General features: G+C 42.0%; 1 protein-coding gene across 3 annotated transcripts in view; it reads left to right on the top strand.

Moving 5' to 3' along the window:
- NRXN3 (neurexin 3) overlaps positions 1 to 26504 on the top strand; it is a 621447-nt gene that overhangs the window by 193036 nt on the left and 401907 nt on the right. For all 3 annotated transcript variants that reach the window (XM_040225989.1, XM_040225988.1, XM_040225990.1), the window contains exon 2: positions 4869 to 5050. In XM_040225989.1, coding sequence (XP_040081923.1) covers positions 4869 to 5050 — 182 coding nt within the window. The remainder of the gene's footprint in view (positions 1 to 4868; positions 5051 to 26504) is intronic.

Here is a 26504-nt window from a genome sequence, read left to right as displayed (position 1 = left end):
GCAAATGTATACACACGTGTGTAGTGGTTTAGTCACTAAGTTGGGTCCGGCTCTTGTGACCCCATGGGCTGTAGCCCACCAGGCTCCTCTGCCCATAGGACTTTCTAGGTATGTATATATTATTATTTCTAGCGTTAATCTTAAATTGGACCTTGATCCTATTCCTATTGGTAATCCCCTAAATGAGTAATATGCTGTATGGATATGGAGCTGCCAAAATCACCATCATCTCCATCCCAATAAAGAGCTAGCCAGTTATGAAAACTATGAGCCAGACCCATTGTGGGTACTTTTCCGAGAAGTTGTGGGTTAAGTAACATGTAATGCTTGTTGACTATTTGAAGAGGTAGTGTATGTACCTAATCATGGCTAATGGTCACAGAATGGAGATTTCATTACTTAAACAATGTGTTGGTTGGAACTCAGTAAAGCAACTCAGCTGCTTGCCAGCTTGCAAATTCTTCAATGTTAAATGGCCAAAATGCTACCACAGCATTTTTCCCCCCTCAGTTGAATTAATCACTTTTGTTAGCAAGCAGAGAATTTACATGGTCCTGATTATTGATGACTGTAGCATGATCTTAGCAAATTACTGAGCACAGTGAGAAACCAGCAATCAGAAATGCTAGACTCCTTCTAGGGGGTGGAAGGCGTGTGATGTGGAATGCATGGCTTAGAAGTGAAAATCTTTAATGGATTAAGGAGGCTTCTTATGGTTCCTGGGATGGTCCCCAAAAGTTTTTGTAATGTGATCTGTAATCCACATTTAAAAATAACAAAATGAACTTTTTAATTTGAAAATGTAAAACAAAATAATTCTGTTTCCCCTGGGACACTAAGGTATTTTATATGAAAATGACCAGAGAGCATCTATTTGTCTTAAAAACCATGCAAGATAACAAAGCTAACTAAAGAAGAAAAAATGATAATAATAACAGATTACCAGAGTAGAGGGTTGTAACTATTAATTAACTTCCTTTAAAGCCAGCATCAGACCATGGGAGCATCCAGGGTCTTTAGTCACCCTTACGAGCAAATTCAGTACAAGAATACATTTTAATATTTATTTCTACATAGTAAAATAAGCCATATGTTAAGGATCAGTGGCTCAGTGGTAAAGAATCTGCCTGCCAATGCATGAGACACAGGAGACATGGGTTTGATCCCTGGGTTGGGAAGGTCTCCTGGAGGAGAAAATGTCAGCCCACTCCAGTATTCTTGACAGAAAAATCCTATGGACCAAGGAGCCTCAGTCAGTCAGTTGAGTCGCTCAGTTGTGTCCAACTCTTTGCGACCCCATGGACTGCAGCACACCAGGCTTCCCTGTCCATCATCAACTCCTGGAGCTTGCTCAAACTCATGTCCATCGAGTCAGTGATGCCATCCAACCATCTCAACCTCCATCATCCCCTTCTCCTCCTGCCTTCAATCTTTCCCAGCATCAGGGTCTTTTCAAATGAGTCAGTTCTTCACATCAGGTGGCCAAAGTATCATAGCTTCAGCTTCAACATCAGTATTCCCAATGAATATTCAGGGTTGATTTCCTTTAGGATTGAATGGTTTGATCTCCTTGCAGTCCAAAGGACTATCAAGAGTCTTCTCCAACACCACAGTTCAAAAGCATCAATTCTTTGGTACTCAACGTTCTTTATGGTCCAGCTCTCATATCCATAGACTTCCCTGGTGGCTCAGATGGTAAAGCGTCTGCCTACAATGTGGGAGACACGGGTTTGGTCCCTGGGTCGGGAAGATCCTCTGGAGAAGGCAATGGCACCCCACTCCAGTACTCTTGCCTGGAAAATCCCATGGATGGAGGAGCCTGGTAGGCTACAGTCTATGGGGTCGCAAAGAGTTGGACACGACTGAGCAACTTCACTTTCACTTCACTTTCTCACATCCATACATGACTACTGAAAAAACCATAGCTTTGACTACATGGACCTTTGTTGGCAAAGTAATGTCTCTGCTTTTTAATAGGCTCTCTAGGTTGGTCATAGCTTTCCTTCCAAGGAGCAAGGATCTTTTAATTTCATGGCTGCAGACACCATTTGCAGTGATTTTGGAGCCCAAGAAAATAAAGTCTGTCACCGTTTCCATTGTTTCTCCATCTATTTGCCTTGAAGTGATGGGACTGTATGCCATGATCTAGTGTTTTGAATGTTGAGTTTTAAGCCAGCTTTTTCACTCTCCTCTTTGACTTTCATCAAGAGACTCTTTAGTTCCTCTTTGCTTTCTACCATAAGGATGGTGTCATCTCCATATCTGAGGTTATTGATATTTATGGACTGGATGGATATTTATGGGCAGTTCATAGGGTCACGGAGAGCTGGACACAACTGAGCACGCACGCATGCACCCAAGGACTTTGTACCTTTTATGCCCATTTCACCTATAAAGTTAGAATTATCTAACATAGTGACATCCTAAATTCAGAACAACAGAAGCAATAAAAATAACTGAAATAATACATTATATCTACTTAACCTAATATTGTCATCATATATCATTCTTTATTTTAAAAATGTAGTCATGGTGACCTTTCAGCCACAATATATAAGAAGTTGTGTTTTTATCTTTTAAAATACTCTTCCTCTTTGTATTCTATATATTGAGAAGTACTGAACAGGACAGTACTTGAAAATATAAGCAGTGTAGAAAGTTTCTAAAGTTATATGTATAGTCAGAAAGCCAGACTAACCTTGGAAAAAATGTTAGATTTGTGTACTATGGCTTTTTCTTCTTTTTTTTTTTTCTGCTTCATTCTAATGAGAAGATGTGATAAAAATGAAGTGCAGTCAACTTTATATTCTTGGTATAGTATAGAATGATACTAAACTATGATTGGTATATGGTAAAGCCAGGATTTGGGAAGTGGGAGGGTCCAAGTGGAGACTTAAAGAGGGTGTCAATTATTTAAGTCTGATCTTTGGGTCTATACTTCCAAACAATGTTAATCAATGAACTATTCCATAGGACTATTTTTGTGAACATCCAGCTAATGAATTTGAAAAATCTTTTGTAGACTGTAAAGTACCATGTATATGTTGCTGCTGTTATCAGTTTTTTACTTCTTTTTATAGTGACAAAATTATTTCCTGATAGACTATGCATTTATTCCTATAGCAGAATCCACTATATATTTAGGACCGAATAGGGTAAGATTTCATAAATGGCCACAATAATGTCACAGGCTAATTTGCATTTTTGGTGATTCTATACAATAATTACTGAGTAACCTTCAGTTTTCCAAATAAAGAATAATGGGAATGGTGGTGATATTTGTAATCATCTACAGAAAGAAAATGATTTAAGTGTTTCACAGATGGAGAGATATTAAGGGTAAATCATTATATCCACATTTCTAATTTTAAGAAGCTTTGAGGGTATTTGTGGATGATAAGGAGCAAACATTGTTGTGCATGTAGGATTAAACATAAACTTTCCATACCACAATCCTCAAATCTCCAGATGAATGTGGAGGGCTTTTTCAGACCCCTATCCCCTAAAAATTGAGAAATTCATAAAAGGAAAATAATGTTATGCTACATGTAATACACAAACTGAGCATACTGGAGCAACTAGAATAGTGACCTTTCAAAGAGGACAAATTAAATTCTATATGCCTCAGCATACAATGTGGCTTAAAGCTTTAGAAAAGGATAAGACATGACATATACTCCTAATTCTAGCCTCATAGCAGCTTACTCTGTTATTTCTGAACAGGCTGCATAACTCATTTCTTCTTCAAACAACATAATTCAACCCAATATTCTCTGTAAACTAAATGTAGACCCATGCTGGGGAATTTTAGAAAATTCGAGAGATATAGGAATGCTTGTCTCATGTTGCTTTAAAACAGTTTCAAGGATTGGACTATGATCAGTTGGGAAACACACAAGAAACTCTGGTGCCAAATGGCCTCTGAACTTTGAGATGAATGGCATATGGAATTACTCACTATGGGTAACATACATATAGCCGTGAAAACTACAATGATATAGCTGTTTTGGCTACCAAGTCTGCATACTTTTTCCCAAATTCAGATTTTAAAACTTGTTTTTAAAAGTAGACCTTTGAAATGTATGAGATGTAAGTGTTTTCCTTATTTTTCTTCCTCTTTTTTCCTAAATATTTTTAAATTAATATATTCTTACTGACCCTTGGGTTTATAAATTATAAAAGCTAAAACACAAGTAAATTTAAAAACACCATTGAATCCACTAGTCATAGTGAATGCTGCTTGTTATGATCAAAATTCATTCAACTGAATTTTTTTTTCTATGTCTTCTGTATCTTCTTTTTGAAATTTAGTTTGGAAAGGAGTCAGAAACATCTGGTTTACTGGTATTTTGTCACACCTAGCAGGAAAAATAATAGAGTTAATTTTTTAAAGCCCTCTGCAATTAATGTTTATCACCTTTTACATAGCAACATAAGAGTGAAATAGACAAATGCGTTGAGTCAGGTAACTCGGTTTTCTCAGGCTTTCTTTTCTGAGAGGGTGGCTGAAGGTTCCTTTCTTGTGCTGTCCTGGCTGAGAAGCAAGATGAAATAGTTGTTTGTCCCAAGGTAGCAGAGCTCTCAGACATGGCGTGCTATCCGTCCTCTGCCCTCGTTCAGCAGGACCTGGAGACGCGAGGACCGTCTCTCGCTAGCATCTGCTTTGTGATTAACTCATTTCGCCCGCCTCTTTAATTTGGGGTGACGGCGTCTTCTGAGCCCCTGCATCGCATCCTTCTTGGTCTCCGGATCTGGGCACGTGAAGGCCGTCGTGCTGCACGGCTCCCTGTGCAGAGTGTCCGCAGGGTAACTGTAGCTGGCGAGGAGCCCTGCAGGGTCCTCACGCTCCTCTCTCCTTGCTTTCGCAGCTGGTGCCACGTACATCTTCGGGAAGAGCGGAGGCCTCATCCTCTACACCTGGCCGGCCAACGACAGGCCCAGCACACGCTCCGACCGCCTGGCCGTGGGCTTCAGCACAACTGTGAAGGACGGCATTCTGGTGCGCATCGACAGCGCCCCGGGCCTCGGCGACTTCCTCCAGCTTCACATCGTGAGTACCGGGCTGGGCCCGGATTCTCTTGTCTTCCTGCTGGTCTGAGTGAGTGAGCCAAATAACTGCCGTGGAACATTCTAGGCTGGCGCGACACCGGAGCACGCATTTATATCCTTGCCTCCATGTGCTGGAGCCACACTTAAGGGGTGCTTTCTGTTAAGCCTCATTTTACCCCCTTGGATGTGAACCGTGATGCCCAGAGGGTGCTTCGGGAATAGAAAATATAAAACTCATCCTGTCCAGACTCCCTCCCCTACTGTGTGGCTTGGCCGTGAGACGTTTAGCAGACCACTTAGGTGTAAATTGGAGAAGGAAACGGCAACCCAATGCAATCCTCTTGCCTGAAAAATTCCGTGGATGAAGGAGCCTGGTGGGCCACAGTCCACGGGGTCGCAAAGGGTCGAACATGATTGAGCGACTTCGCTTCCACATAGGTGTAAATAAAAGACTGACCAGGTACGGCTCATCTTAACCTGGTGTGAGTGGCAAGGCCATCGTGACTGTCAGTGACCTCCTACGTTTGGCCGTTAGCCAAGGTTTTCTCCAGGGAAGAGGTCCCCAGCCTCCACGCCAGGGACTGGTACATCCCGTCAGATCAGCAGCAGTGTTAGATCAGAAATAAAGTGCACAACGAATGTAGTGCCTTTGAATCACCCTGAAACCACCCCCACCCCACTCCATGGAGAAACTGTCTTCCATAAAACTGGTCCCTGGTGCCAAAAAGGTGAAGGGCCAAATAGAATATTTGGGGCTTTTCGGGTCATGCAGTCTCTGACGTAGCTACTCAACTCTGCCATTGTTACTGTGAAAGCAGCCACAGCCAATCCATCATTAAAGAAATGTGTGTGATTATATTGCAATAAAAATATATTTATAAAAACAGACTGCAGGCTGTGCTTGGGCAACCTCTGCCCAAGCCCGCAGGCTTTCTTGTAGAGATGTGAAGAACAAATGTTAAAAAATGAGGCCACAGTGTGTGGGGCAAACAGAAGCAACGCAATGGCCAGGAGTTGCTGTATGCGTGTGTAGTATATATCCGACGTTTTGCTTGTATATGTAAACCCAATAAGACTGCACCCTCACTCACTGCAGATCATTAAGAACACAGTGCAATTCAAAGAAATTAAAATGATTTGGAGGGAAAAATTACTTCGTTATGAGGATAGAAAATATTTTTATAGCAACAATTAACCCATTTTATCACCTGTGAGTCTGCAGTTAGGAAAGTAGGCTAGAGAAGGATATGATTCTCATCCATAAGTACCCAAAGTGCAGCCACCAAGAGCAAAGAGAAGAATTGCTCTCATTAGTTAGCAATGACAAGGCTAGAAAGAATGGATTTAATTTGGAGCAATAAGAATTCAGTTTAAATAGCAGGGGGGATAAAGCAGTTAAGAAGAAAAGGCAACTGGGGATTATCACCAACCTCCAAAAAGGAGGAAAAGGGACGTTTCTCGGTAATCTTTGAATGTGAGTTTTGCTAACGTGCGCATGTACTGAGGCACGTGGGGTGAGATTTCATTGCTGGGCCCTGGGGTGGTGGTGGCCGGCTGGAACCATACAGCAAGCTCAGCCCGGGAAACAGTGCCCCTCCCCAGCACCTGCTCTTTCAGCAGGCCTTGGAAAGAGAAGCAGCTGGAAGGAAAAGGCTTGAGCTGGAAGCCTGTCTGATCTCAGGGTGAGCCAGAACAAGCCAAGACTCTGCTCAGAAAGGCAGAGAAGCACTGGTTAGAAACAATCAGCTTCAAAATGCAGAAGAGGGGTCTTGAAGAGAACCGTGAACCTTTAACACTTCCTCAGATGCTTCAGGGACCATATGGTACTCTGAGCCTGAGCTCGAGCCTTTTAAAAAGCCACGCCAAGGAGCACAGAGAAAACACAGCCATAGTTAGTACAGTTTATCTTTATTTGGCCTCTAAGAACCACCATAATTTACAAAACTGTGAGATTTATGCTGCATATAACTTAATGACTATTTCATGGCAGCTATAACTGGGCTATTATTACCAGTTCACTTGCATTTTCACAGTGATTTATCTTCTTTTTTTTATTCAGTGTGACTTACTAAGAAAAATATGATTTGGCACAGCCATGAGCATCCTTTTAGAGTCCAATAATGTGCTACCGGTTTATCAATTTCTTCCCATTTGTGTTTTGTAAAGCAGTTCCACTTTAAGGAGAAACATCTTCTTATTTTCTGGTAGTTTACTTGGAATTGGCAGCATTTTCATAAAACAGATATGAGGATCCTGGGAACTTCTAGGGAGAACCAAAGCATTCCATTTTGAGTCTTTTTTAAAAGGAAACATACAAGAAATTTTACATCAGAATGTGTAGAGCTCTCTTGGGCATTGTGAACTTATTCCCATGATGTTCTCGTTGCTTAAACATTCTGGGAAATTCCAACAGATTCTCCTTCAGAACTTGGGTTAGGAAATGCCATCTGGCATTTTTCAAGAAGAGAAAGAGAGACCCTATGATGTGAGGAAGCCACACCATTCTGGAATGGACCTGACATATCCCTGGCTTTCTGGAGCATGGGACCCCTTCATTGGTGTAGTCATTTCAAATCATCTTTTGTTCACTGGTGCAATATCTCTGGTGTCTGCTAGAGACAGAAAGTGTATGTGATGGTACTCCAATAAAAAGGTGCCTGTAAGGACAGGCTGCAGATTGTACATCGGTGACCACTGCCCTAGACTGGCCAAACATCCTCGGATATAAAGAACATGTGACTAAAACCTGATGTCACAGTAGGCAGAGGAAAGGGAAGGTTCCTTACTATAGTGGAGAGAAGGTCAAAGAACTTGACACAATCCAGCGTCTTGCTTTGGACACTGATGTAGCTGCATCAGGAAAATGAAGCCACAGATGCCTACTAGATAATTCTATGTGGTTTTCACTATCTGTCAAACATGGATTTGTTTATTAAACACAGTCAGTTTCCTTGTCCTAGAGAAAATTACTCAGAAAGAAAGGAATGTAAGGGCCATTGCTAAGAGCGGAACGAGTTGGAGAGGAAGCAGAGAATTTCATTCCCCCTCGCAGTGCCCCTTGGAGAAGAGAACCAGTGAAAGCGATGACAGGTGTGAAGAGGACGTGAAGGCAGGGTGAATCCCAGGGGCAAGGAAAAACACAATCAAGTGGGCGTGAGCAAGAGAGGACACATTTGCCCACAGATGGGCTCTGGCCGGGGTCATCTGTGGGCAGAGCTGCATTCTTCGAGTGTGGGTGTTAATTGTGGAAACAACCAGAAGTGCCTTGCTGCTACTCCTGAGTGGTTGTCAAGCTAATACATTGCTCAGAAAAAAAGTATAAACTCTGAAATTAGCATGTGTGTGCACGCACACACACATGCAAGAGAGAGAAAGAGAGACATGAAGGGAGAGATTGAGAACTGGTGTTTCGTAAACTGCTGCGAAAGGCAATTCCTAGGAATTCCTGACTTTTTGAACAGTGGTAACACAGTGTTTGGGAGAAGCCCTTTTTACCCCCGAATTAACCTACCTGAGGGAAGAGAAAATTCTCTCCCAAGAACACTGGGGAATCTGACCCCAGGATGAGCAACCACTCTCTAAAACGAGACTTGCCTGTTGTCAAGACCCCAGTGCAGGAATGTAGAGAACGTCCTCCTACATGCCAGCTCTGAGTCCTACTCCCTCCATGCAAGCTCTGCATTGGGAGGATTTGGGAGAATAGAAGGCAAATAAAGCAAGTGGAAGTGCGGGCTTCCACCAGCCTTGTCTGCCACCTGTGTGGAAGCGGGGCTGTAAGGACTGAAGTGGGCTGCCCATTCATTCTACTTCCTCTAGGCTTCACAGCCTTCTTCACACGCTTGAAGTCTCACCTATCTCTTCCTTTGCTATCCTAAAGTCACCACACCTAAAAAACTCCTTGGGGAAGCAGGTATCTTTTTCAGCTCATATTCCCCTGGAGGCCCTTGAGTCATTGACTAATTAGTCAGTCTTTGTATGTTCCTTCCCCCACCACCTTAAAGTCAACCGCTCTGACAGGGTTTGAGAGCAAGTTTTAGTTAGTTCAGCCCCTCAGTCCTGTCCGACTCTTTGCGACCCCATAGACTGCTGCACGCCAGGCCTCCCTTTCCATCACCAACTCCCAGAGTTTACTCAAACTCATGAGAGCAATAAATCAGCATGACTAATTTGGGGACATAGGACATTTGGGGGAGTGGCAGGAATTCATGGAGAGAGCTTGGTCAGAATGAAGGCTTTGGTGCCCTGGGATAAAAAGAATTGGTACAAAGAAAGGGACACCCACACAGGGCTGGGGAGGCGCTGTAGGCACACCTATTGCTCACGTTATCTATTGTTCTTGCCAAAAGAACAGGGGCTCTTCCTTCTTGGGCTGATTGCTTTTAAACCAGACATATTCCCACTCACCTGGGCCTCATGGTAATTAAATCGGCTTGTTGAACAAGATAAGAATTAGATCATTTAAAAAAAATCTAAGAAGGCCAAGAGATCAAAATAATTTAGACCGTTTGCTTCAAATTAGCTTGCATTTCTTTGTTTTTGGTTCACATGTCCATGATGTACTATTTTCTGTGTCAATTATTAATCATGATATTAATGAAATCATAGATGAGATGTGTCTTAACAAAGGCAAAAATGTCTTTGCTGAAGTGTGCGCTCATGAAATCAAATTCTTTGGAGGGAGAGTCTCATAGGGCAGAGGGATTTTTACAAATCATTGCTTCAAATATAAGTTCCCTCTGTTGAAATCTATTGTTGAGAAATTAATCTGCTCAGTATTTGGAGAGAAGCCATCCGTTGTGAATGACATCTCCCTCTTGACCCTGTGTCTATGGAGCTATGTCTTGTTGCAGTCACCTCCTTTAACAATAGGGACAAAACTGAAAATGACCAGAGAAAGGATCACCATGAGGTGCTTGCCATTGCTATCGTGAAACTCTTGACAGCCTTCTTTCACCACCTGCAAAATAGAAGGATGGGGAGAATCGGGCAACAATCAGCTTCTCTTTACGTAGTTAATGCAGGGTGTAAAAAAGGCATCCTATTAATTTTCTTCTTTCTGTGTGTAATTTACAGTAAATCCTCTTGGATTCATTTTTTAATTATGAGCCTTTCAGGAACAGTGAAAATTTATGTGTCAGGGCACCTATTTTGTTTGACAAGAATCTATAACCTTCCCCAACTGTTTCCTTCCTGACTTACAATGTAGACACTTACATAAAACAAAGGAGTAGACAAAAGGTTATGTTCACATCGACCCCCTTTTCGTAAGGGCATAGTGTTCTCTTTCCAACACCCCCGCCAAAAAAAAAAAAAAAAAAAAGACTGATGGTATTCTCTTATTGTCAAGTTTGGGAAATCAGATATTTATTAAGTTTGGCTTATATAGTATTGTTTTTCCATAATTTATAGCACTTGAAGGGACTCCTGGAGAAAAAAAGGGAGCAGAGCTGAATTATGATAAATGGTGTGTTGCTCACATCTATTGCATCTATAAATTGCTGGCTCAGATGTTTCACTTGGCTGTCTGTGTGTGAGATACTCGCAGTAAACCAGCAACCTCTGGGTTGGTCCTCAGTGAAGTTAGGTGGCTGTTAGCTTACGTTCATCTCTGGATTTGGCCAGTGGCAGAAGTGGATTGGGTTCAGGCACGGCGCGTAGGGGAATCTGCAGAGGAGTCCAGAGGAGTGTTGGCATTCAAGACTGGTAACAGAAGTCAAGAGAAAAAGAACAGGGAAACAACAAAAGTAACCACCAGATGCAATTGCACTTCCCACAGAGTGCTGCGCACTGCAGGCTGGCTCTGTTTTTCCTTTAGCTGCTATTTGTTCTTAGTGAAAAAGGCCTCTTCGGGTTTTCTAGGCTTAGGAGCTTTTCCAGATCATTAGCCACTTCTGTGGAGAGGGCCTGCTGGGGCCCCTCTCTGCAGCTCCCAGCTTAGCTGTTCCATCCCGGCAGAGTTGGAGGAGAAGGTGGGAGAAGGGAGTGGTGGGGGGTTTTGATGGAGTGACTGCTTATGTAAGCTGAACCAGAGGCAGCACCTGCATGCAAGCCGTGTGTGTTTGCTCAGATCTTTGCTATTCCCAAGATATTTTGATCTAAATCTGTTGACTTCGATTCCACGCGTAGTATTGAAAGGCAGAATGCCATAGTAGAAAAATGTGCTTAATTTGTGGTTGGAAGACTTGGATTTGAGTCTCATTTCTGTCCGTATCCAGTGAGCTACTTGGCTTTCAGCAAGTCACTCCACTGCTTTGAGCCTCTCCTTTCTCTTCTTTAAAATGGGCAACAAAAAAGATTACCTCATATAATTTTCCTGGGGCTTAGACGAAATAAAGTTTTCAGAAGTTGTTATTGGTGAAGGACTGCATGAAAAGAGAAGGATAGTTTTCTTGATGAAATATCTAGCAGGTGATGACTTCATTGGAGGGAAAAAAAAATAGTGAAAGGAAGTGTTTTATCATGAAAAGCAGAATTTCATTTTAAGTGTTTTTGAAGTCGCCTGAGACAGTTTCTGCAAGCAAATTCCTATTTTATCTGATCAAAAGCAAAATTTTGAATTAATCACATCTACAGTGGAGACTTTGGAGGGTCCTGTTGGCATACAGTGAAGAGCCCAGTTCCGGCTGAGCGAGTCCTGGTTGAGTCAATAGACTGAGTAGACCCCTGCAGCATCCTCAGTGTCTCACTGTAGGTCATGATGTCCCTACAGTGTCACGAGGCAATGCACTGTGCTTCCACTGTCCTTAATGTTCCAAAGGGCTCTATACTCATCTGTGAAATCATGGTCCATCCTGCCCCAAAGTTCCTTCTTCAGTTGTATGAAGCACAGCTCAGCTTGCAAAAAGAAGAATATGGAGGAGGAGGTGGTGGTCGTGATCCCAGGGGTGGAGCAGTGTGAGGGAGGAGGAGAAGGGAAGGAGGGAGGAGGAGAAGACAACAGTAACAACAAGCAGGACCATCAAGGGAGCCAAATCTTCCCAGATGAGAATGGTGTGAAAGTGGTTTGAGACCCACCATGGGCATCAGATAAAGACCTAGAGGGCTTGGCCCTATTCTTGGGCATCAGTAGGGCCCAGAAAAGGTCATGGCTGGGAAGAACATCCCAGTGTGGGTCCAGCCGGATTGACAGAGATGAGTAGCTGCTGCTATCAAGGAAACTGGAAACATAAAGGTACATATACAGATAAAAGCATTTCAAAGATTTTTGAGTCCTCAAACATAAAAGAAAAATGAATGATAAATTTAGTGTGCAGATGAAATGTATAGTAATATAGCTGGAAAAATTGAGTTTACAATGCATGTGGAGAATATTTTATAGCTGGGAGACAGTTACGAGAAGCGAGGCCAAATGACCATATCTTTCTCATTTATCACTGACACCACTGACACTTTGTTAACTGATGGCAGTCCTATTTCAGAATCATCGATGCATATATATATATATATATATATAATATAAATTTAGAAAAGTCAGAATGAAGAGGGTTTAGCTCCTGAGTGACATTCTTTATATGTGAATTGAGTGTCTTTTATGTACCATGCTAATTGCTATGTTTTGGGAATTCTGTGATCAACCTTGGCTCACATAGAGCTAATGAAAGAACATGGTAATTAAAATATGAGAAAGTAGGTTTTCTACACATGTAGGAGATAATGTAAATACAACTCTTACTATACAGCTCCTGGCATATAGTGCATTTTCAGTCATGGATAGCTTTGGATATTATTGGTACTTTTTTATTCAATTAACATTTTTTTAAACTCAGAAAACAATGTAATTTCCTAACTAATAGATAGACTTTTAACCAGACCTTTGAGAGTCCAACTTAACTAATATAAAATTCTATGGAAGCATCAAGATATTGCTGATTTAAAGCCAACCTGGTGGCATGTATCATAGATTATTGCAGTTATCAAATACTGAACAAGTTCTGAATAGCAGAGGCTTTTCTGACAGATGAATGCCAAGTGCAGCAAGCAAGCAAACCCTCAGCACCATGCAGTGACTGCTGGGGCTCATGTGACTTAATGACAGCCCTACCTTAACACCATCACTTAGATGAATTATCTCATTGACCCACCGCTTACACTGTTACTAGTCATTACTTCTGGAGTATTGTTCAATGCACCAGGGCAAGAAATAACTCACTGACTCCCTGAAGCTATAGATGATGGATTTTAGCTCCCTGGCTGCATTCAGAAGGCACGGAGCTCAGCATATTGATTGGGGAATTCATTAGCCACCCACCCCATAGCATCATGTGCTTAGATCCTGATGCTGTCACTGGGGCTGTTTCATCTTGTTAGTGTTTCCCTGATAGATGGCAGAGGGAACTGTACAACTGCATTAGCCTCAAAGATGGTACTGACAGCCAGACCTGTCATTTCTCAGCCTGAGATGACACCTTTGGAACCTAGAATCACTTAAAGACATTTAGATAAGCCCTGCTGATCGACCAAACTAACCTTCATCCCAAAGTCAGTTCATACTCAGGATGAGAGGAGATGACCGGCAATTAAAATGTTTCCTATTCTATTCTTGACTCCTTAGTTAACCTCTTTTAATTCAGTTTATTTTTCTACTCCATTGTCTATAAGATGGCAGGTAATTTAATGGCATAGATGACTGTTTCCTACATTTATCTCAGACCGTGTCTTTAGAGTTCACCTTACATGACTCCCATTCCCGTCACTCGCCACAAATACTGACGGACAAAGTACCAGGTACTAGACACTGTGCAAAGACTCTGTTTATTTTATTATGAGCTCACAACTACTCAGTGAGGCAGTCACTATTAATTTCCTCACTTCATAAATGAGGCAGCTAATGTTTAATGAAGCTAGAGAATTTTCCCAAAATTAGCACTGCTAATAAATGGCTGAGCAGGCATTCAGATCCAGTTCTGATTCTTAATTACTATTACGCCCCTAATGAAAGTTTCAGAGTAGAAAGTGTAGCGGTGATCATTTTAATTCAACACATATTTACGAAATGGCAATTTATTTGGAGTTGGTGGAGATGTGAAACATGCAAGGAAGGAAATAAAGACTGTATACACAGCTCTGCTTTAAGGGAAGATGGGCAGTATACCAAGGAAGGTAAGAATACTACTGGTTATAGACACTGAAGAAATGTGCATGGACAGGGTGGATCAGATTTTGGCTGGTGGAATCTGGAGAGGGAGCATGCCAGATGAAGATACTAGCATGAGTGTAACCTCAAAGGAAGAGAATGCAAGCTGTATTCTCAAATTAGGTAGACAGTCTGTCCACAATAAATGACTTGAGGCAATGGGCAGACAGTGGAATGGCAGAAAGATCCCATGTTTTAGAGGCAGGTGGTCTATGATTCAAAAATATAGCTTTGCTTCCAGCTAGCTCTATGTCCTTGGGTGAGTTATTTGACATCTCTGGAGGGCATGGCAATCCACTCCAGTATTCTTGCCTGGAGAATCCCATGGACAGAAGAGCCTGGCGGGCTACAGTCCATAGGATCACAAAGAATCAGACATGACTTAACACACACACACACACATAAAATAATAATGCTACATGGCAAATCTGTGTAAAGATTTCTAATAATGTGTAAAAATGTTTCATGAGTCTTTTCTGGTCCACAGTAGATGATAAACTAATGAAAGAAATGTTTTAAGTGTATTATTATTTTTTTCTTTCCAGGTATTTTAGGCCCGTCGTGGGGAGAACCTGTAATGGGGAGAATTTGAATGCCATATTGACAGATTGGTTCTGAAAGCAGCGAGAAACCCTTTTGAAAGTTTTTCAGTAGAAGACAAAATCCCCAAGGCTTAATTTTTGGGAAGGTTATTTTGGCTCTGTTGAAATAATATTTTTCAGTGGGTTTTAGGAAAATCAATACCTGGAGATTGTTCAAGTGGTCTAGGAAAAAGTTTTAAAAGATTTATTCTATGATGATGATCATATGAAGGGAATGAGGGTGAAACAAAAGAACATTTCCCAGATAGAATCAATGGGTATCGCTAGCTGGTTGGATGAAAAAAAAAAAGGGTGGGGGGAGCGAGAAGTAAGGAATCTCTATACTGGGAACACTGTTATTTCAACAACAGTAAAAGAGGGGGACATATTAAACAATAGATTTTAGGATAAAATCATAGTTTGACTTTGGTTTTCAAGTATAAGGCATCTAGGAGCCCATCTGCAGAGCTTCCCAATAGGAAGCATGTGATCAACTGAGATGAGGGAGAGGACCCAGACAGACGGACTTGCGGGTTCTGTCTGGCAGTGACAGCGGAGACGCTGAGGACTGCTAAGATCTCTAAGATAATAAGTGAGTGGGAACTTGGGAAATATATACCTACCTTTACAAGATGAATAAGGAAAAGGAAGGAAGCTAAGAAAGAAAAGGTTAGGGGTTCAGGGAAGAGCTAGGTAGGGAGATATTATAGAAGGCAAAAAGCTTGGGAGAGGTTTTCAAAGCCAACTAATTCTAGAACTCTTTTCTTTTCCCCCCATATATTTAGTCAAACCTCTGTCATTTGAAATCACTTTGTGGCCATCTTCTTCGCCTTTCTCCTTATTTTTCACAGCATTGAACGTTTGTCACTCTGGCCGTCTCATCAGTCATTTCGTGTTCCTCCTGGTAGTTGTCATAAGCATGACTAACTCAGAGCCAGAAGACAGGGTCTGGTCCTGGCTCTGTCACCAACTGGCAGGCATCTCAACTGGGTGGTAGAGATATAGATAGTGCCAACCTCAGAATGGTAGACAAGGTCACTTGAGAGAATGCTTGTGAATGTGCCCGGTTACCATTGAAATACTTACAAAATGAAATAAGATCATTTTCATAGTAATATTGTTATGCATACCACCTGCTTGGGGCTTCCCCAGTGGCTCAGCAGTAAAGAATTTGCCTGCAGTGCAGAATATATGGGTTCCATCTCTTGGCTGGTAAGACGCCCCGGAAAAGGAAATGGCAACCCACTCCAGGATTCTTGCCTGGGAAATCCCATGGGCTGTAGGGCCACAGTCCATGGGGTCACAGAGAGTGGTACACAACTTAGCAACTAAACACACAGTCTACCCACTTGAGCTCTTGATGCCTAAGAGTTTGTGGCTGGAAACCTATGCATGAAACCTATAAGATGCTAAAATGGTTATGGTTGTAGTTTTCAATAGGAAGGTTAACAACCAGGCAGATGGGGATCAGAGTCAAAATGAGGATTGACCCACTGCCAGATCCCATGGCCTCCTGTCCTCGTCAGAGGGTGTGCATCTCTCAAACCTTGTCTCTAATCCCTTGTAGCATCACTTTAGGGAATGCTGTTTGGATTTAAGGTCATGCTACCGTTCTCTAAATAAGAAATCCCCTGATCCTGGTGATCACCACGTGCAGTGAAACATGGAATCTGATTACCCTGATCATTATCTTAGCTCGGGTGGCTAGCGAAGCATAAAATTATCCAGCCCTTTTTAAAATGCAAGCAGCAGTACTTAGGTTCACTAAACCTTGTTGGAAATGAACTCCACCGGTTGACTTTCTGTGACTGCAAACTAATGTTCTGACCGGATGACATGCATGGTTTTGTAATCCCTTCTGTGTTTACTGTTTTATTTATTGTCCAGACAGCGTGCCTGGCACTTTGTGTATGTCAGCTCATTTACTTCTCGCAACACTGTCAAGTTGGTGAGATTACTTCTATTTTAGCGATTAAGAAACTAAGGCTCAGAGGATTAAATAACCATTGTCCGCAGCATTAGGGGAAGGAAAGAAGAGTAAATGTTGGTATGTTCTATGCTGACATCATGCATAGTGCTTTCAAGAATTACTGATTCAGTACTGAGGTTAGATGTGGTAAATTTGGCAGAATTTACCTGTGATTTTTTTCTTTTTTTCAATCCACGCGGTCAACAATGGTAAACAGAAATGGACGGATGGAGCACAGTATTTTGCCTAAAGCAGAATACCTAATTGGAACTAAGTCACTTTATTTTTTAATTTAAAGAAATTCTTCATTTTACATTGCATTTTATTGCTTCCCAGTATTTTTTTTTTTCATCTCAACAACATAAGGTACCTACTTATCCCCAAACTGCTTTCTTTAATACCCTTATGCAAAATGGGCTTGGAAACCAATCTGAGGTTTTGCACGCAATATGGTGGACCATGAGATTCAAAGGTGACTTTTGTTGTTAAATTTTAACAAAAATTCTCTCCAATGTAGTCTATCTGAACAGAGATTATTGGCTAAATGCCTTCATGTGTTTCAATATATGATAAATACCCTATTATCTAAGTCTTCAAATATTCTTATGTGAAAACTGTAAATGATATCAAATAATATAGAAACACACGTAGTCTCTCTTCAGTCAGTGTTTAATTGCATGTATTTCTAATTAAACACCAAATATGAATGTCTTTGCAGCAACCTTGGGCTGTCACCCACTGGCCTTTTAGTTTCTAATGTCTAGTGGTAGAGTGTAGTTAAAAACTTGAAAGGTAGACCTTTTCCCTGGAAATCATATTTCTTGCAGTAGGAGCAGATTTCCTTCAATTTGCACCTGACTTGATGCCTAATGCCTGAGGTTGGCAGGCTTTTGTGTTTGCTACTTATATCAGCGATGCTAGAGTGGGTTTTGTTGCATGTCTAAACAGCTAAGTTTAATGCAACACTGAAAGAAGAAAATGAGTTTGGGGTGATGTGTTTCCCAGAACATAGTACACAATGGGGGAGGGTCTTGGACTATTCACAAAGCGCAGCTATTAAAAAAAGAGAAGATATGGGGAGGGTGGTGGGAGGGGAGTTCAGGGTTGGGAACTCATGTACACCTGTGATGGATTCATGTCAATGTATGGCAAAACCAATACAGTATTGTAAAGTAAAAAAAAAAAAAATTAAATTAAAAAAAATTAAAAAATAAAATGATCTAAGAAGAAAAAAAAAAAAATCTCCCAGAGGTTTGGTTGGGAAGGTGTACGGGGGCATATAGTGAGATGTATGATATGACAAACTTAGCTTTAGATGAGAGGCAGGTGAGAGAATTTTCAAGTTAAAATTAACCAGACAGGTGAAAATTAGCAAACTAGTGAATAACAGTTTGTTTATTTAATTATTTTGACCACCTCCCACTACACGCCAGGTAAGTTCTAGGTGCTAGGAATATAAGAGTGAAACCAAATAGTCAAACCCGCTGGCCTGGTGGAGCTTACATTCTGGTGGAGCAGTCCTCAGTGGGTACAAGCAGTTGGAACCTAAGTTCTGCAGAGCTTTGTGAAAGCCTGAGGTCATCTATATTTAATTCAGTAAAGCTGAAACTCCAGTACTTTGGCCACCTCATGCAAAGGTTGACTCATTGGAAAAGACTCTGATGCTGGGAGGGATTGGGAGCAGGAGGAGAAGGGGACAACAGAGGATGAGATGGCTGGATGGCATCACCGACTCGATGGACATGAGTTTGGGTAAATTCCGTGAGTTTGTGATAGACAGGGAAGCCTGGCGTGCTGCAGTTCATGGGGTCACAAAGAGACGGACACCACTGAGTGACTGAACTGAACTGAAAGTACTGGGTTGGCCAAAAAGTTCATTCAGGATATTACCAAAAAAAAACCCAAACAAACTTTTTGGCCAACCTGATATTAACAAACAGGCAAATCCCTCCAAACTTTTCTTTCCATCTTTATACTTTTCTCTATTTTCCAAATCTTCAGATGAACCTCCCTTACTTTTACAATCAAAACAGAGCAAAGGACCCTCCTACCAGCTGGGGGCTCTACTGTGACCACCACAAAGGCCACTCTAGTTTGTTTTCAGTACCAAAAGGAAACAAAAAGAATACCATCTTCACCCCCAGTTTCTGTTCCTTATTCTTTGAAATGATTGTGATTGTTTCTATCATTTTGTTTTATAATGGTACAGGATGCCTTTAGAACACCCACCAAAATTTCACAGACAGCAGATTGCTAGAGGTATCCATATAGCACTAACTGAGAAAAAAAGAAAGTTGAAAACCAATCTCAACCAAAGGAAAACCCACTCTCCCCAGAGCAGACCACACCACTGTCCAAGTCTATAGACTGTGAGGTCTGCACTTTGACCCAAAGCTTCCCCTCCCTCACCCCAGGCATTTGCAAGATCAACCCCTGTGTTGACAATATCAGCACAAATGAGATTTTTCCCTTCCCTTAACTGAATGCTCCAGGGAACAGAACGGAACCACATGTTTCCCTTTGATTCACACCCAAACACTGCAAAACACAGAGTGTGCGCTTCCTCCTTCAAGCTGTGTGTGTGCGTTAAACACATGCAAACATTGGACTGAGACGCAGACACAGTAAGTCAGCTCTGGAGAAAAGCATAGAAGTCTTTTTTTTCCCCTTTCTTTAACTCGTCATCTTTTACTTGAGCTAAATCTTTGCCAGTTTCAACGAACGTTCTTTTACAAGGATTCTTCAAAGAACAGTTAAATTTGATCCATCTGAAATTGACTATAACATAACAGTCCCCCTTTTGGAACTGAGAACTTACCATTATCTTTCTGCTTGTAAATTACTATCAATTTTTTAATAAACAGAACCAAGAAATACCCACATTTATATAATTGATGTGAAAGAATATAGAAGGCAACTTGAGCGAGTTTTCCCTGTGTTTCCATGAATTGCTTGTTAAAAGTGAGTGTTTGTATGGAGATTCCTTAAAAAACTAGGAATAAAACTACCATATGACACAGAAATCCCACTACTGGGCATATACCCTGAGAAAACTGTAGTTCAGAAAGACAACATGTGCCCCAGCGTTCACTGCAGCACTTTGTACAGTAGCCAGGACATGAAAGCAACCTAGCTGTTCACCAACAGGTGAATGGATAAAGAAGCTGTGGTCCATATACACAATGGAATATTAGGGGCTTCCCTGGTGGCTCAGAGATTAAAGTGTCTGCCTGCAATGTGGGAGACCTGGGTTCAATCCCTGGGTTGGGAAGATCCCCTGGAGAAGGAAATGGCAACCCACTCCAGTATTCTTGCCTGGAGAATCCCATGGACGGAGGAGCCTGGTAGGCTGCAGTCCATGTGGTCGCAAAGAGTCGGACATTACTTTTATGACCAAGTAATGGAATATTACTTGGCCATAAAAGGAACAAATTTGAGTCAATTGAACTGTGGTGGATTAACCTAGAGCTTATTATACAGAGTGCAGTAAGTCAGAAAGAGAAAAAATATGATATATTAGCACATATATAGAGAAGGCAATGGCACCCCACTGCAGTATTCTTGCCTGGAAAATTCCATGGACAGAGGAGCCTGGTAGGCTGCAGTCCATGGGGTCGAGAAGAGTCGGACACGACTGAGCGACTTCACTTTCACTTTTCACTTTTATGCATTGGAGAAGGAAATGGCAACCCACTCCAGTGTTCCTGCCTGGAGAGTCCCAGGGACGGGGAAATCTGGTGGGCTTCCATCTATGGGGTCACACAGAGCTGGACACGACTGAAGCGACTTAGCAGCAGCAGCAGCAGCACATATATATGGAATCTAGAAAAATGGTACTGATGAGCCTATTTGCAGGGCAGGCATGGAGACGCAGATGTAGGAAAAGGACTTGTGGACACAGTGTGGGAAGGAGAAGGTGCGTCAAATTGAGAGAGTAGCGTTGAAATGTATACTCTACCATGCGGAAAGTAGCTAGCTAGTGGGAGGTTGGTATATAACACAAGGACCTCAGCCTGGTGCTCTGTGATGGTCTAGATGGGCGAGATGGGGCAGGCAGGATTAGAAGTGAGGTTGAAGAGGGAGAGGATATATATGTGTACATCTAGCTGATTGACATGGTTGGCCGAAACCAACACGACAATGTAAAGCCATTATCTTCTAGTTGAAAAAAGTGAGTGTTTGGTATAATAAGCAGTATATTAACAAAAGATTGTCCTAGGGTGTAAACCCCAAGTCAGGCAGGAAGACCAAACTTCTCTTTGTGGCATGAAGATTGAGCTCTTGTGTCTCTCTCCAGGAGAATAATTGATGTTGCCAAATAGCGAGAGCTAAGGCTCAATGCTGTGCATGTGGTTGTATCTGACATGAGCGATTCAGGTTTTGTGTGGCATCTCAATGCTACAGAAACCAAAATCAAAGGACTGAGACAAAATACTTCATTTCACACAGTAGGACAAGTGAGTGTGTGTGTGTGTGTGTGTGTGTGTGTGTGTGTGTTTTAAAGCCTAAACAGAACAATACTGTTCTGTGAACTCCAATTCACCTGCTGGCCCCCTAGAGTCACCCTGTAACCTTGAACTTCGAGTTGCTAGATTTGGGAAACATAGCCTTGTTTTTCACCCAGCAATTTCTGGAAACAAACTCTTGTGAAGTCACTGTGGGTGTCCATAAGAATCCATGGTTCTACCCCGGTGTCCATAAGAATCCATGGTTCTACCCCCTTCTGCCTTAAGGGTAGTTGAAGATTTGATTCCCTTTGAGAGGGACCTTCTGCCATTCACAGTGACCACCAGCGAGGCAGGAGGTCAGGAGCCAGGTCAGCACACGGGATTCCTGAGTGTATGCAGGGCAGCCTCGTGGGGGCATCTAAAATGCAGCTGTTACAGCTGCGCTGGCACCTCCTTCCGTCCTGGGTTCGCCGGACCAACGAGCAAAAATGAAGTCTTTTCTTCCTTTGATCTCCTCGGTGTTGGGCAGCCCTGTGCAAACCAGCCCGCTTCCTCTGCTTAGTTCCAGCTTCCTTCCTGTTCCTGGTTCCTAATCCCAGAAACCAGAGTCTCCCTTTGTCTTCAGTGTGAGAGGTTTAGAGAATGCGACCAGCTAGTGTCCCTTAGATCTCATCTAATACACAAATATGTTTTAATTCTCAGATAATTCATAGGCAATTTGGGATTACCAGTTTTTTTTAAAAAAAAAGAAAAAAAAAACTTCAGAAGGTTCAGCTGCATGGGGCCAGTGTTCTTATGTGGCCTGCGTCAAGTGGGGACAAGCAACCGTGGCCAGTTCTCTGACATGTCCAGCCACCCCGTCTCCATGCCCTTGTCACACATATCACTCAGCTTCCTCATCCATTCCCCAACCCGGCCCACTCCTGTGGACCCCTGATCTTGTGACTCTCCTCACACAGAAGTTGCATCAATAGTTTTGGGTCATACCTTTAGATTTAGTTAACGGTGAAGCATTGTTGGCCTGAGTATTATGTGTCAATGGTGCTCTCAAACGTTTTCATAGGCACAGCTTTTTAAAATATTTAGTTTAGAAGAGCTTTGAAGTTGACTTTTACATTACTGTCCTGTTCAGTTCAGTTCAGTCGCTCAGTCGTGTCCGACTCTTTGCGACCCCATGAATCGCAGCACGTCAGGCCTCCCTGTCCATCACCAATTCCCGGAGTTCACCCAGACTCACGTCCACTGAGTCAGTGATGCCATCCAGCCATCTCATCCTCTGTCGTCCCCTTTTCTTCCTGCCCCCAATCCCTCCCAGCATCAGAGTCTTTTCCAATGAGTCACCTCTTCTCATGAGGTGAAGGGTACATATTTGCCTACTCTAAAATATTCAGGGCTCCCATATACTCATATAGTTCATGTCTAAATCTGTTCTTCAGCATAACACATTCAGTGATTTTAACACAGTGGTTCAACTTAACTTGTGCTCTTTGAAGAACCTTCACATTGAACACAGAATGGTAATCTGTCAATGAAGAGTTTATTAATTTTCCTGGGCAAAGTTGTGTATTATTTCGAAGATGTGACATTATATACAATATGCAGAAAATAACTCATTTCCCTATGTTTTAATTCATAATTTTACAATATCAGCATGTCAGGCTATTCATTTTGACTATTCACGTCACACAAACTATCTTCATACAGACCTTTGATTAGCTGCCTTCTCTGAAGGGGGCCGCCTTTCAGGGGGGCATGTCTGAGAGCTCTGAAATCTGACAGAAGAGGTGGCTTCCGACTGAGAAGCATACTTGTTAGTCCCATCTCTTCCTCAGAGGCTTCGCCTGTCTGTATCGAAATGCTTGGCATGCTTCTTCTGGGATTACTTTTCGCGTCCCCTTCCTCACAGAGTCAAGAACTTCTTTTTCCCTTGCTCCTGACAGTTTTACCTAAACATTTTCTTCCATTGCTTCAGGCCATTACTCTGTCATATCATCTCTGAGACTATGAATAATCCTTTCCCTTCAATTACATTGTTACCTTCAAGGTATTTATAGGCTGTGATCTTGTCCCCTGGAGTCCTTGCTTTGTCAGACTTTTTAAATTTAGCTCTTGCCACTCCTTTTCATATGTTTTATCTTCCAACCTTTATAGCATTCCTTTTTCTTTTTTTTTTTTTTTTGTTTGGAGTCTATCTTTGTAGCTTCTATGATATTTCAATATTCTCCCCCAAACTAGAGAGGGCAGAATAACATGCCATATCCCAGATTATTATTGTGAACATTTGATTTGGGGGAGAGAAAGCAAATGGGGGGAGGATTGCTTTAAAATTGAACTTAATTTATTTTGTGACTCAGAAAAATAGACCAAATGATAGAGAAATCTATCAGGGCAACGGGTTTCCATATATTTTAACCTATTATTAGAATAATCCTAGACGCTTAAGGGGAAATGATGAGCTTTCTTTGAGAAAATGTTTTGCTCCCAATAGATATTTGTAGCTGTCCTTTAAAGTAAGATATTCTTTAAAAATCCAGGCTTCAATATGGTTGTGTAATAAGATTTTTTTCCCCTTAATACAGGAGTTTTTAAACCAACATTATCATTTATAATAATAATATTATTATGAATATTATAATTCCTATCTCTGCAGTTTAAATTGAAACGGCATTACACATTTAATTTTAGCAAGAAAAATCAAATTGCAACATGAACCACCTTGGTTCTAGCTCTAAGTTCTAGTTCATTTCTGCTAGCATTGGTTAATGTTTCATCAACATGGCAAATTGGGTATAGCCTCCGGGGGGGGGGAGCTGCAAAGAGCAAAAGCAGATTAGCTCTCTAGTACCATGGTCTCCAGACAGTTTTGGTTGTCTCACATACTAGACAAAAAAATAACTGTGCACCACTTAAAAGTATGTTTATATTTAATGTAATGTGCACATATTCTAGTGTGTTGTTTCTATTACAAAACACGCAGAAATATCAGAATCTTTTAAAGATGAAGATTTGATACGTAGATGTTCCAGTATTTCCTCCCATAACCCTAGTGAACCAAACCTGCTATCTCCCGAGGATGCTTATCCCACTGTGGAGACCACAGCCCTGGTGGGCTCTCCATGCCGCAGAGTGAGTTTCAGTTCCCAGCAGGTCCCAGTAGGAAGCCTAGAACAAACAGTGACGGGCTGGAGAGCACCTGTCATTGCAAACCCTCATTGTGGAGATGAACATATGGAGACCTGGAGACGTAGCTACCTTTGGTCACCAAGCTGCTTAATGAGAAGGCTGGACATAAAATGCAAGCCTCATAATTGCCAGAGTTCAGTGTGTAAGGGAAAGACCAGCTTTTCTTTTGAGTTTTGGGAAAGTGGGGACTGAGCTCCAGAACAATGGAGAAGGAAAGGGTGAGATAATAGGTTTAGTTAATGGGGAGGCACTGCTGCCTGAGTGACCTCTGCTCGCTCCTGCTTCCTACTAAGGCCTCTTCAAAGCTTTTCTGTCTTTCTGTCTCTCTTTCCAACTTGAAAGCCAAAGCTTTTGATTTCTTAGCAGACCCCTTTAAAAAGAGCACACTCGGGAGCCAGACATACTGAGTCCAGATTCTAACTCTGTTACTTAACAGTGTCACTTAATAGCTCTATGACTTCAACCAAGTGACCTAACTTCACTATGTCTGTTTCCTCATCTGTTGAAACGATGATAAAGTTCCACGTGGGCTGATGTGAGTATTAAATTAAGTGAGACGTGTAAAGCCATTGCACGTTGCCTGGCCCCATCCTAAGGATCCGTTAGCTGTTGTTATAGCTATCATCTTGTTAAATCATTCCTTCTAAAGACATGAAGCCCTTTGCCCTATATTGTTACATTTCATTTTGTAGCATGCATCTTCCTCCCCATTTCACAGACATGTACAGTGAGACCTATATGTGTGCTTATGGCCAAAGCCAATCCTGAATTCAAGGACGGACTCCCAACCTGGCATTCTATACCAAACTGCATTTCCTTTCAAGGTGAAAACAATGACTCAAACCCGTTTTAGCAGAGCAGGGGCACAGACTCCACAGTCTCCTTTTCTTCTCATTATCCAGGCATCTCCAGTCTGTGTAGGGGGAGGGATGCTGTCCCCCAGAAGTCTGCCCGGCTTGAGGATAAGGGCAGAGGCAGGGTTGAGGGTTAAAGGGGTATCAGATCACCAATCTGAAGTCTCCCGCTGTGTGAGAGCCAGTGCTACAACCTTAATCGCTTCTTCACCTAACAAGCTTTCTCCTCCCTCTTGGAGTGTTTCTATTTTCTCCCGCTTTCAGTATCAGGGAGTGTTATTAAATGATAAGGGGGCTTGCTGTCTGGTTGTATATTGTGGGAGGCTGAGAAACAATGAGTGTTGTGACACTTAGAGGGCGTGTGCATGCTGATTAGGGGAACCCTGTATGGGAGAGCAGGTCACGCGGCAGGGCTGCATCTGAGATGCCACCGCCCTTCCCTGGAGGGTTATTAATGGGCCTTCACACCTGGGAGGACAGGTTACGCTGTCTGGGCAAGGCGATAATTACAGACGCATCACTTGTCACAAGCAGGGCCCTGGCACCAGGGGTTGGCAACTCTGTTCTGTGTATGAGGCAGGCTCCAGGCTCCAGAGACAAAAGAAAAGTGGAGCTTGTTATAGTGACATTGCATATAAAAGGCCATCTCACTTTGTTACCCACGGGCATTGATTGGCAATCGGTACTGAATAGCGTGACGTTGGGATCCAGGAGCAGAAAACCTGAGTTTTATGCCTAGTTTTGCTGCCAGAGAGCCACTGGGCTTGAGGAAGAGCCACTTATCTTGTGATAATCAGTTTGTTGATATGAGAAAATGGGGATGATATTTGCCCTACTTACCTCAAGGAGATACAACTCAAAGACCAAGGGTGTGTATGTGTTTTGGAGAAAAAGGAAGCATAAAATGGAGAGATAAGAAAGTCTTCCTCAGTGATCAATGCAAAGAAATAAAAGAAAGCAATGGAATGGAAAATAATAGAAATCTCTTCAAGAAAATTAGAGATACCAAGGGAATATTTCATGCAAAGATGCGCTCAATAAAGGACAGAAACGGTATGGACCCAACAAAAGCAGAAGATATTAAGAAAAGGTGAACTATACAAAAGAAGAACTATACAAAAAAGATCTTCATGACCCAGATAACCAACAAAAGCAGAAGATATTAAGAAAAGGTGAACTATACAAAAGCAGAAGAACTATACAAAAAAGATCTTCATGACCCAGATAACCACGATGGTGTGATCACTCACCTAGAGCCAGACATCCTGGAATGTGAAGTCAAGTGGG

Source organism: Oryx dammah, unplaced genomic scaffold (genome assembly GCF_014754425.2).
Source record: "Oryx dammah isolate SB20612 unplaced genomic scaffold, SCBI_Odam_1.1 HiC_scaffold_26, whole genome shotgun sequence".
Taxonomy (NCBI): domain Eukaryota; kingdom Metazoa; phylum Chordata; class Mammalia; order Artiodactyla; family Bovidae; genus Oryx; species Oryx dammah.
Note: the sequence above shows the minus strand (reverse complement) of the source record. Positions and strands in the feature narration are given on the sequence as shown.